Below are 12,786 nucleotides of genomic sequence, written 5' to 3'. Positions count from 1 at the left end.
GTGAGTATTCAGTGAATGAAAATTTTGTAATTTTGAGACTCTAGACTCATTCACATCTTCTTGATCTTCTGTGGAAAGTTAGTACCACAAATCCATAATAATGTTTTGTTAATGTCTCCTTCAGGGCTTTATCAGAGGCCATGCAAACCGTTCAACATACCAAACATTTTGCCCATCCTGCAAATTGGGCAGGATTTGTCCTCGTCGGTTTGAATGTCCGTCTTTCCAACAAGGTGGCGCTAGTGGGACAAGCTCTTTGTGAACTTCTACAGGTCCCTGAAAAATGCAGAGATGCTCTTCGGGTTACCCTCCATCTGGTTGAGAAGAGTTTGCAGAGAATTCACCGAGGCCAGAAAAATGCTATGTATACCACTCAGAAGTCCATTGAAAATAAGGTGAGGGAAGATATGTGACTTTTGGTTGATTTTATCACATATACATACTCAAACCCATTAGTGTGAGGTCATTTCTCCAAAAAACTTACTATTCCAATGCTGAATCATCTTCTTTTGTTCGTCCTCAGTTATGTTGTTTATTTGGAGAATAAACGTTATTATTATAAGATGAATGAATTCAGAACCTCACCTCAAACGGGCGTGTAGTAGCAGCGCTCTTACATGGGTTCAGAAGATTACCTCCTCGTTAGGGTTCATTTTTGCTACAATATTTTTGTAAGGTATGACAATTTTTTTGGGAACAGGTTGGACCAGTGACTGGGTGGAAGGAGCTTCTAATGGCTGTAGGCTTCAGATTCGAACCGGCTTCAAATGGTATACCTAGCAGTGTGTTCTTCCCTCAATCTGATCCAGACGAACGACTGACTCAATGTTCTGCTAGCCTCCAAGCTCTGCTGGGTAATATCAAAACAATTATTCTCATTTATATCTGCAATAAGAAAATTTTTCAGGGTTGAGCAGTACCTCAATATACGCCTTATCCAAACTAACATCAAACTCCGACGTCGCTGATGATATTATTGCGGTCATTCAAACTGCTTTAACTCAATTCTCGTCGAAGGGTTTGGATAATGACAATGTCGATGTACCACTGAATGTCAGGTACGTGGAAAATTATTTCTGAGACACTTCTGAAGTTGTTGATAATTTCCAGATTGTGGAGGGTGCCAGGCTGTCACGAACTTCTAGCATCCTTAGGGTTCGATTTGATCGACGTTGGTCAAGACAAAGTTACTTTGAGAACGGGAAAACAAGCGAACAGAAGAAATATCCAGTTCACTTTACAAGCGTTGCTTGCTTTATTCGGTGAGTAATTGAAAAATACTGCATATATTGAAAATTGAAAAATTGACATTGATGAAAATAATAATATGAATGTTTTGGTTGGTTTCCGGGTTTTGCTGTGTCCTTCTTCGGTTATAATCTCCAATCGTTTCCACTGCAACTGCGGTAGACATCGTTAGTGGTATGGTCGAAGTACTCTTCAAGAAAAAGCCAAAAAAACAGTTTTTGTTTTTTTTTTTGGGCCTGTTCCCCCTTTGCAGTCAACTGTTGGGACTATATTTTTGTTTCGGGTGTATAATGGTGTATGCAAGTTTCATCTACAGAGATTAATCAGCGCCAAAACTCGGATTTATTGTGTCTAAACTGCGTCAACAGAGCGTTGGAAATGTTCATTCAAATATTTAGTATGTGACAAACATATTCTTTTGACATGTTCATAACATTTGCCATCTCTTACCCTTTAAAAGTCTCCAATCTCCATGCATATAGTTTTTTTTAACTAAAATCACTTTTTCAAATCTTTTTCTGCCAGTCTTCTTCGGTAATATCAGATACTTCTCTTCTTCAATTAGCTCTACTACTTTCTTATCAAATTTTGAAAAATTATTTTTACGCCTGAGGCTTTGTTTTTATTTTTCCCAAACCAACTCGATGGAATTGAAACACAGAAAAATAGGGATAAAGTTTTAGTATGGTGTTTCCATACTTTTCAGTAATACTCTCAAGGGCATACACTTTTTCAAATGTGTTTGTTTGTCTGTGAAACCTCAAGTACTTGGTTTTTGGTATAGTAATCTTCAAAATACAAATTGTTATCCATTAAAAAACTTTGTATTTCATCTTTCCTCGAATTTTTATTCGGTACTTTGATGACCTGTCGCGAATGGTAGGAAGCGTTGTCAAGAACTATCACACTATTCGTATCCAAATTTGGGATCGATGTGTTTTCAAATCATTCCTCGAAAATATTAGCTTCCATGTTCTTAAGATAGTCAATATAGCAGTTTTTTTCCAAATGATTTCAAAGAATTCGGAACCCATCGTTTACTTCCTCCGCAATGCACAACGATTAGTCGCGATACTTTGTTTGCAGGCATGTTAAGCGTACACATTCTCGAACCATCAGTCCATCCTTTCGTAACTGTAGCGTGAGTGGTATACCAAGCTTCGTCCAAATAGAAAATGTGTCGTTGTTCTTTAGTTATTTGTTCTAAGAATTTGTTACCCAATTCCACTATTCTTCTGCTTTCCATATCTGCTTATCGTTTGTTCATTATTTTAAATCTGAACCCTAGTTTCTTTATCCAATTCTGAAGAGTTTTATCACAGCAGCTCACGTTATGGCCTAAAGAATTAAATTTCTTCCTTATGATTTCAGTTGTAGGAATCTTATTGCTTTTGTAACACTCTTATATTATTTTTTTCAATTATTTTATTAGATGAACATCTAAAGATTTTGGTAATTTTGTATCACATCACGTCTTGCGTTCATAAGGTTTGTTTTTGAGTATTTTATGTACAGTTGAGAATGGAATTTCGGTCAAATCTGATGTTGCTTGTAATAGTTTGTTTCTCTCGAAACACAACTTGAGATGTAGATTCTTATATGCATTGAAACATACTCTCTGTGTTTCAATATTCAAATGCATCCGAATCTTAATCACTGGTATTTTTTTCTCACATTGTTCACCATCGCTATTGGAATCACTACACTGGAAAAAGTCTGTGTTTTTATCACATTCGTTATTAGTATTAGTAATTGTCCAAGGATGCCAAATTTTAAGTAGATAACAAAAGTTTTAAGTAATTATAACTGTATCGAATTTCAACACTCAAATCGCGATCAGTTCCTGAACTGAACATTGATGGCACGACGGCGATAACCATGCCCGCATTCCCGATTTCTATTCGTCACCGTAACATGACTTCAAATTCAATTTAATGACTTCAGCTAATCATAGAACTCGGTTAGTAAAAGTTATCCAATACGAACCGCCAAGTCTACAGTATACATGAACTAGTTCGCTGCCAGTTCATTTCTATCTGTTGTTTTTTTGGCATTTGAGAGTGCCGCCAACTTTAAGAGTGCACAATATCGTTTACCTCGATTATACCTAACAACTACGCTTCCAAAATGGCTGAAACTGTCAACAGATGAACAACGAAATTCACTAGCTTTCATTTATGATTGCTGCTAGCTTCATGTTGAAGTCGGATACTTCTTAGATCACTGTCGTATATTTTTTACAGATTGACTCCCACAAGAGCCAAAATGCGAATTCAACAAAAATAGTTCAAATGTTTTTTTTGCTATTTAGCACAATCGGTGCTCCATAACATGCTTTGTAGAAAAAATTGACAGAAAAATATTTCCTTACCTTGATGAAATGATCAACCAAAGAAAACAGTTGATAATGCGAACACGTTTGATTATTGATATAATTTCTGTCTACTCGCTAACTTGAAATCTGAAATTTTCAACTCACAACTGATCTTGTGTTATAATTCCAGATACCCACGAAGCTCCAAAAAGCCTGACAATCGATTCATCGAGCAGTCTAGAATCCCTGGCATCTGTAGATAACGATTTCTCCCATTCTGATAACGAACTCAACATGTGTCCCACTCCCAAACCTGTACTGCGCATCCCTCCACCATTTTCCAGGACAGTATTACCAACCACGAAGTTTGGGGGAGCGTTTACCTCGTATGTTAGGCGGAGAGGTGAACCAGATGGTCGAACGTCAAACCCACCTGATGGAAAATTAACCTTGGATAGCAAGCTCAGGAGGAGCGCCACTTTAGCAAGACCCGGTGGTGGAGAGTCTGACGCGGCATTCACACCCAGTCCACCTGTGGTCCTACAGGTAAGATGGTGTCATTTGTCTCAATGTTATTGTTTTTATCAGCAAGCCTCTACAAAATCTTATCGCGATGTAGCGATGTTTGTACTAACCCAAGTCAAACTCTGAATAACTCAATGAATGATTTCATCAAATCGTCTCATGAAACAAATGACAGTACCAAACGTTTGAATGAAATCACTACGGAGTAAACCTGATGGCCGTCTACCTCTTCAAGGAGCTGCATGAAGACTCATATTAGAAGTCCATTCCATACAACTGATATACTGTATACAGGTTAGAAGTATTGAACAAATGTTGATGTTAATATGCATCGATTATGAAAAATTATATGAAGGAATATATGAATTGATAAAAAAAATGAAATAACAATAAATAATAAATATTTCCCAATCTTAGGACGGGGTCCTAAGATGTCTCATCGACCCTGTGACTATTTGATATCCTCTCCCCCAGGGGTCTTCTTCCAACTCACTGCATAGCTCCTCTCATTTTCTCCTTTGTGCTCTCCTAATTGCAGTTTTTAATTCCTTCCTGCCGCTTTTATATCTTGCCTCTAGACCTTCGATCGTGGTTTGATCCATGTCTCTACCTCTAGCTCTTGTGAGGGACCTCCTGTGCCTATTGCAGATTGTTCTGAGCTGCTCAATCTCCTCGTTCCACCATACTGGCTGCAACCTGTTGGGACCAACCTGTATCGCCACCGTACTCAGAACCTGTGCCTCTTTGATTACCTTGACGAGGCTCTTTGCGTCTTTTACACCCCTAGCGGGCTATCCGAATGACGTCTCTAAATACATCTGCCTGCGGGCGAGGCCTTTCCACCCATTCTCTCGTCGGTGTCTCATTTCCTTTGTCGATGTCATAGAATATATGCCTATGTAGGCTAAGGCTTTCCCCTGTGGATACCCTCCACGAATGCACCAATCTGCTAGCCGTCTGCGTGGCAAAGGTTACGTCTATGTACGATGTCGTTGCTCCCCTAGTGAAAGTTGGGGTACTCCCCTCGTTTAGGACTACCATGTCCAGAGCTTGCAGCGCTTCGTCCATATATGTGCCTCTGGCATCTGTTAATGGTGAATTCCAGGAAGGCGATTTGGCATTGAAGTCTCCCGCAACTGTCGCTTCGGTCTTTGAGTCCACCACGTGATCCAAAATAAGGTGTAGCCTTTCCTTGTATACTTCTAGCGAGGTATTGGGGGATATGTAGCAACTATATAATGCCCAATCTTCGAATTTGATGCAGGCACAGCCCTGCCCCTTCACGTGTGTTACCACGCCGCAGCCCGAGTTAGCGCAGAATACCGCACAGATATTTGTCGAGTCGAGTATCCACCGTGGATTGTTAGATGTTATCCGGACGTTTGGCTCTTGGACCAGGGCAATGTCTACTCCTTCTTCCTCTGTGATTTTTGCTAGCAATTTTTGGGCTGCCCCCTTCTGTCCACGTTAATTTGTATTATTTTTAGTGGCATTACTGGATGTTAGGAGACTCCTCCGCCGTCCCTTCCTGCATTGATCTAGATGCCTGATCTTCTATTAAACCTAGAAGTACAGAATGGGTTTCGTTCAGTGATTCTACTTCTAGTCTATCAGAGTCTTCGAGGAATGGTGTACTTTCTCTGGATCTGCTCCTGTCAGTCTCCAAAGAGAAAACTTCTTCCTCCATGTTGGGAGACTCCTCAACTTCTTCATTCTGCTGCCTACTGTTCTTTTTGTAGGCCATTATTGGGCCAATAGTTGTAGTAATTTATGACTCGAATTGGTTTTGATGTTGCTTCCACGAGAGATGCTACTTTTGGTATTATTTAGCTTTTCAAGGCTTTCAACATTGAACTTTCATAAGTACTACCCACTTTCAGTTGATATTGCACAAAATTTGGTTTAATTTCTTTGAATATGGTATAACATTTCCATATCAGGCAAATATGACCATTCAACTATCTGATTAGTGAATGCAATTTTCATACCACTTTTATTGTGTTTCATTACTTGTCTTTTACAGTTTTGATCTATAGGTACCTACGCGGGAGCTATAGATTACCTCTGTCAGGTGTGGTGTCTCATATAGGGCGTCTTGTAGTCGCAGAAAGCCTTGTGATCATAATGCGGGACTCAACCGTGATTGACCTTCTTTTCCTAGCTACTCGTGGGACTCCATTATGGACCACGAAGTAACCAAAATCCCGAATCTAATTCTATAGAGGATATAGATATCGAATAAACGATATCAACAATTTTTTCTGTAACAAAGAATCAGGAGAAATATTGTCCCAATTCTCCGGCTTTTGAGCTGAGTTCAAAGCGGAGATGAGTTCAAACGACCGCAATTGTTATCCCTGTAGCATTGGATTATGAACTCCTAAGTTCAGTTTTATGACACTGACTTGTCCTAAATTTTGTAGCGGCAGGAATATAATTTGCAACATGAGAGGAAGCAGTCTCTCACCAAGCAAATTCTGCAAATAAGTTGAGTCAACAGAGGAGACGGATGTCTAGTGAATGACCACAACTGTTCTTCCTGTCACAAAGGATTAAGAGAAAGAGTTCACAGAGGAGATGGAGCTAGGTAGTGCAGCCAAGTGGCTTTGCAATGAATTTCTGAGTAGCACGAGCAGAATCTACATCAGGAGATAAAATAATCTTCCATTGAGCAGATCCTGCAAATAACCTGGTCTGAATTCTTGGAGGGGATTATTTTCTATTAGAAAATTCAGACTCTGGAAGCAGACCATGTAGTCTGTGCCACGTAGTCAGATTTTCAGCGTTTGGCAGAGATCAACTCTTACCAGCTGACCTGAAATATCACTCACCAAATGAAGTGATCGAGTTTGTTAAGAAGTTGGATTCATTTGGTCGAGTTTGATTAGGTCTCAGCCACAAATAACGCTCGCTTGTTACAGTTGAAGGTCGAACAGATCCAGTCGCTTAAGACCTACCTACCCACCTTCGTAGTTATTCTGTTGATTTTGAAGACCTGCCAGAAGCCTTCATTTGGGCTACACATTTTCTATGTTATCATAATCTTGTAATCTAAAGCAGCTATATTCACTTTCGTAGCTTCTTAACAGACTAACTCTGCAGATTCAGTTATAATTTACTGTGTTTGTGTTCAAATCCAAAACACAAACAAATTCTTCATCAGTGACTGCTTCATACTTCTGTTCTGTCACTCGGGTGAAACTCACTGTATTAATTACCTACTTTATTATACTAATCACATCCTGGACTGATCCGAATCTCAACTGATTTGAATTAAGAACTGAATTGAATTCTCTAGATGCCATCTGAATTTTCCAAATCTATATTTGATCTTCCCACATACCGCGAGTCATTACTGAATCTGATTTATCATTTTGAAAAATGGAATGACTTTTACTAACCACCATTAATTTGGGTGCGATGACTTGCGATAGTGAACCCAAAGGGTTCACTAAATGATGAGTTCATCTCCTCTTCCTCATTTGGAGTTTAGTTTTACGTTACTGGTAGGAAAGTATGATTTACCTATTAGTTTATATTTATGCGTCTAAGTGGTGTATCATCTCTTGTGGTAATGATGAATGGTTTGTGAAAATCTGATAAGAAATATTGAGAAATCGTAGAAGTTTGAATTCATGAAAGTGATAGTAACAGTTATAAAAGCATTTACACCTGAAGTTCGGAAACAATCATCAGCAGTGATCCAGGATAATTGAACAAACATTTTAGCTATATTATTACCAAAAAATCAGCTGGTGATGATGCCCCCGAACATTTTGAGAACCATGTAATATAGTTGAATCATAAATTGAAACTTTCAGCCCGAAAACCAGAACATTGCTCTTTCACTAGCCCATCAAACAAGAATACGACATCTTTATGCCCAAAACGACGGAAAGAATGACAATATAAGACCAGACAGTTCTAGTTCAGCCAGCTCAGCCACTGATTGGGATAACGGGCATGCCACTATTTTAAGAAGGCAGACACAAAATCAGGTACAGTTCCATATATCACCATACCTCGAGTTTTTCCGTTATTGAATATCTTCTGATCAATTACGTCAAAATTTATAATATTTCAGATTCCACCTCTTCCACCACCACGAGTCAAACCGGCAACGGAACTATCGTCACTTTATAATAACTTGCCTGCTGGATTGTTCGAAAATAGTTCTGATAGCGAGTTAGAAAAAATGGAAGCAAAACTTTTCAACACCACCTTCAAAACCAAAATTCCTTACAAGAAGCCGAGAAATGCTATGTGTACTTTAGACAGATTGAGCGTAAGAACAGAGGTGAGAATATGTTAGACTTTCCACTGCACTCAGATACATAAAAAACAGACACCTTGAAATTGATAACAATATCGATATTTTTTTCAATAAGTGGTAGGAAATTTGTGTTAGATTGATTTATATCAGATAGATTTGCCCGAATTATACATATTATACGAGGGAAAATAAAAATTTGTTTCTACCAGCTAATTTTGAAACACCCTGTAGTGAAATACAATTTTTAGATGACACTCAAAACCAGCATGTTCATTTCTTAAACATTCTTTTTTGATTCATTTCAATATCAAGATAAGTTTCAAATTTGTGAATTATCCAATAGAGCTTTGAGTTTTCTTTGTGTGTTTTCTATCTTTTACAATAATTATGCAAAAATTTACAATTTAGTGATATCATAAGATGGCCGTTATGAATTGTCAAAGATTTGAAGTCCCTGTCGGAAGACCCAATATAAATCGGGCCATAGGTATCAGGAAATATGTTTGATGTGAAATAATCCGATATACATTTCTATCCATTCATTGAAAAACATTCAAAATCAGGCTGAAAATGAAAAATATATTCAAGATGAAAATTTGTTAACATTTCGATGTGGCCGTTCAATGTGGCCATTTCAATGTGGCCATTTCAATGTGGCCATTTCAATGTGGCCATTCAGTGTGGCCATTCAGTGTGGCCATTCAGTGTGGCCATTCAATGTGGTCATTCCACTGTGGCTATTTTGATGTGGCCATTTAAGTGTAGCCGTTCAAAATGACCGTTTCAAAATGGCTGAGTATAGTATAGAACAGTAGAAATCATTTCATTGAATGATGATGTCTTAGCAAGATTGTCGTAAACTAATTTTCGATGTTTTAGGTATCGTCTGCTCAACCTCTACATCCTCCTCCAAACCAAAGTAGGAAACCAATAACACTGCCAAGTGAGGAAACATTACCAGCGAATGAAAGACTGCTCTATTTCTCACCAAATGATTCCGAAGCTGCTTCTAATTTGGCCTCGATTGCTTCTACACCCGAGAAAGAGGATTCGAAGCAGGATATAAACATAAGTGATGGGAAATCTGGAAGCGCTTCATTAAGTAAGAGAATGTTTGAAAAATCATATTTGCTTAAAATCAATTGTAAAATGAGAATTCAAAGGCTGTTAGCCTTCAAGGTGAGAAGTTTTTGATATTCTGAGGAATATTTCATTTTGATTTACCACAGGAAATAGTTTCAGAGCTCATTTTATTTATAATTTCTTCCTCAATGATGATACTACAGTTGAATCAAATTCATTACAGCCTGCAATTTTTTTGACTGGTTAAGGGAATTGAGATAGCGCCATAAGTCACTTCACCATTTCTCTTCTTTTTCAACCTAACCTAACCTAACCTAACCTAACCTAACCTAATCTAATCTATATTCTAAAATATATCCAATATGAGCCAATTTCGTTTCTTTTTCTTCACAGCCTTACATGACACAATTTTGGCAACACAACTTAGGCATATCAATAGAGAGTTGACGCCTACAATTTCTGAAGTATATCATGAAAGAAACATTGGTTTGGGATTGGCACCTCCCCTATCAAAACTATTACTCAACCAGTCATCTCAATCAGCTCCTAAGACCGACAACTCTATACTGGAAAAAATAACATTGGGTGAGTAACGGATTTTGAGTAGTTTTCTTACATTTTTGCATCATTGAAACAAAATGGTTCCGATATGGTGAAGTCTTGCAGATGACTCAACATACAATACTAAAGATAAAAGAAATATTGTTTGCTTTGATGATTTCATTTTGATTACTACCTAAATATTTGAATATTTAATTATTCAAATGCACTATGCTCTTGATGGAAATTACCCGTCAACACTTTCTCAAACATTTTCCAATTTCTCCACTTTCAGGTATACTAGATGACGAAGACATCAGTGGCGAAATCAAACCTGTGCAATGCCAAAGATGTGACCCTGACAGTTGTACCTGCAAACTGAAGTCCAGTAAACCGTGGCTCACAGAAAATGCAAGTGCCCTTCAACAAATTCAGAGTTCTGATTTAACCACTGCTGACATATTGGAGAGAGAAGTGAAACATAAAAAAAGTCTGATGAGGTAGGTTCCTATGACATGTTTATGTTTACTTATGATGCACTGTTTGGAATCTTAGGTGTAGTAATGAATATTACTGGAGTTTTTTCCCAACACTAAATCGTTATTTTTAACACCTCGACACGTGTTTCGATCACCAAGTGATCATCTTCAAAGAGGATCACTTGGTGATCTAAACACGTGTCGAGGTGTTAAAAATAACGATTTAGTGTTGGGAAAAAACTCCAGTAACATTTATTTATGTTTATGTTTCTTTCCAAAACAGAAAAATATGTATTCTGCATACTTTCTCTGCAGGAACGACTGTACCAATTTCGGCCCCACCATTGACAATAATTTGTCAAATCAAGATCAATAAACGTATATCCAACAGACGACTGCGGTAGACTGAGGTGTTGAAGTCACTATCCTGGCAAGCCATAATGAACCCCTCAGTTTCCAACTCCAGCTCACTCGATCTGAGGAAAGCTAAGGTTAGGTGCTTTGAAAAGCCCAGATCTTCGATGCTATTGACGAAAACCCCAAGCATTGGCTCATTCTTGTGTTGTTGGCTTCCAAATCGTTGACAGAGTTGTGATCACCTCGTTGAGCGTCAAAAACTAGACACAGTTCATCAGCCACCCAGGCAGCTGCCCCAAATTCTTGCTCTGTCATGGTCGCGGACTAGGCAGAGAAGGGGGTCCAAACTCCTGATGATTTTACAGGCTCCATCCAGTACCATTCTGTCATGCAGACACTTCGAATTCCATTATCAGGGAAAGTACAATCGTGGAACTGATGATTTAGGATCATTTTTCGGGTCTTCAAGTCGAGTTGATAAAACTTCTCTCGAGTCTATTTCAGTACTCCAAACGAGTATAATGAGACTGGAATGGCAAGAATATTCATAGCAGCAAATTTGTTTTTCCCGACAGTTCCGATTACCACATCTGTCGGAGTTTGTGCTAATACTGGCCGAGGAGGAAGCTCCTCACTGCTTTTTGTGAGTGGTGTTGTTGGTTGTTGGTGCAGTGCAGATGGTCCAGGGTGCTTCCATCTTGCTCATCCTCTCCGTAATCCTCGCATCATCTTCTTTTGAGATCGACCGTTGAACATTCGTCTATCCCGAATTTCCCACCAATAGCATGCGTATATTCTTCCACCGCCGCTAAAAAACTAATGGAGATCCTTTTCTCGAGAGGCATAAAGTTAAAGATCATCCATATAAAATAGATGAGTGACCTTATGCCTCCGGTTTCCAGAGGTGCCACAATTATATCCTCGAGTATTCATCAAACTATGATGAGAACATCCTGACTTCGAAGCTTATTGCTGCATTGTGGACGTTGAGGACCTATTGCTGCTCGGTAGCTAGACCAGTTTTTCACCAATGGCTCGGTAACTCTGGTTTGATTTGGATCATTTTGCTGGCACAACTCACCAAATACCTTAAATATAAATTGACCATTCCAATTTATTTTTCACCCACTTTTACACTTCTTAGACCTATTAAATACAAAGGGTACACCGACACTATTAGCCAGTATTTCCTATGCGGTGACGTAAGTATTCATTGGCTTCATTTCAATACTTTGTGTGGATGTACTGAGGGTATAGAAAGTTTCAATTCTCATATTTCATGAGAGTATATTCTATTTCATCACTCCCAAATGTAACACCATTTATCGTGCATAATAAGTGCAATGGATCACGCTTATGAAGATCATATCTTCCTCTCAACTATATCGACCTAATTATTTCCAATTTCAGATCTGAACGGAAGAGAATCGAAGAGACTGAACCAAAGCGACTCTCTCCGTTTTCAGAGATGTCTCGAAGAGATGAAGGTGACGGTCGCAGTATAGCAGACTCAACTTCTTCGAGCTACAAAAACAATCATTTCCTGGCATATCTAGCTGCCAACAAACCAAACGCCAAGATGAAGACGGTCCCTGCTCTCAGAAGAAGCGTGCCCAATCCAAATCTGAGTTGATAAAAGTAGGAAAACACTGGAGATACTAGAATTTTCCTTGTTCACTTTTCCTATCTTAACACTGTGCTTATGAGTGCCAGAAAAGTGGATCAGAAGATGAATTGACGTTTGATGGAGTATACCACAGAGGCCTTCTCCACCTTATAGTTCACAAGTAGTTGTTGCATCAGTCGGAGTGTATTATTTTTTTGTATATTTCAACTATTTATTGTCTTCCAATGGAGTCTGAATGATCTGTTTGTAATTGCCAATTCTCAAATAAAATATTTTTATAATGAGTGAGTCTTTGTGATTAACATTATTTTTTTATCTTTCCATGTTTCAATATGCGTTC

At 38.5% G+C, this 12,786-nt stretch overlaps 1 protein-coding gene across 1 annotated transcript in view; it reads left to right on the top strand.

The window, feature by feature from the left end:
* LOC111513875 (tetratricopeptide repeat protein 28) overlaps nt 1-12,730 on the top strand; it is a 61,508-nt gene extending 48,778 nt beyond the window's left edge. Inside the window, exons 27-37 of the mRNA XM_074186733.1 lie at nt 125-395; nt 701-854; nt 908-1,058; nt 1,111-1,262; nt 3,753-4,108; nt 7,909-8,085; nt 8,172-8,384; nt 9,240-9,462; nt 9,837-10,028; nt 10,279-10,483; nt 12,230-12,730. Of these exons, the coding sequence (XP_074042834.1) occupies nt 125-395; nt 701-854; nt 908-1,058; nt 1,111-1,262; nt 3,753-4,108; nt 7,909-8,085; nt 8,172-8,384; nt 9,240-9,462; nt 9,837-10,028; nt 10,279-10,483; nt 12,230-12,452 (2,317 nt within the window). The 3' untranslated portion in view covers nt 12,453-12,730. The remainder of the gene's footprint in view (nt 1-124; nt 396-700; nt 855-907; nt 1,059-1,110; nt 1,263-3,752; nt 4,109-7,908; nt 8,086-8,171; nt 8,385-9,239; nt 9,463-9,836; nt 10,029-10,278; nt 10,484-12,229) is intronic.
* Nucleotides 12,731-12,786: the final 56 nt, after the last annotated feature.

Source organism: Leptinotarsa decemlineata, unplaced genomic scaffold (assembly GCF_025532065.1).
Source record: "Leptinotarsa decemlineata unplaced genomic scaffold, Ldec_3_MD MMD2_P_RNA_scaffold_1, whole genome shotgun sequence".
Lineage (NCBI taxonomy): Eukaryota > Metazoa > Arthropoda > Insecta > Coleoptera > Chrysomelidae > Leptinotarsa > Leptinotarsa decemlineata.
The sequence above is the reverse complement of the archived record's forward strand: the minus strand, read 5'-3'. Positions and strand labels throughout refer to the sequence as shown.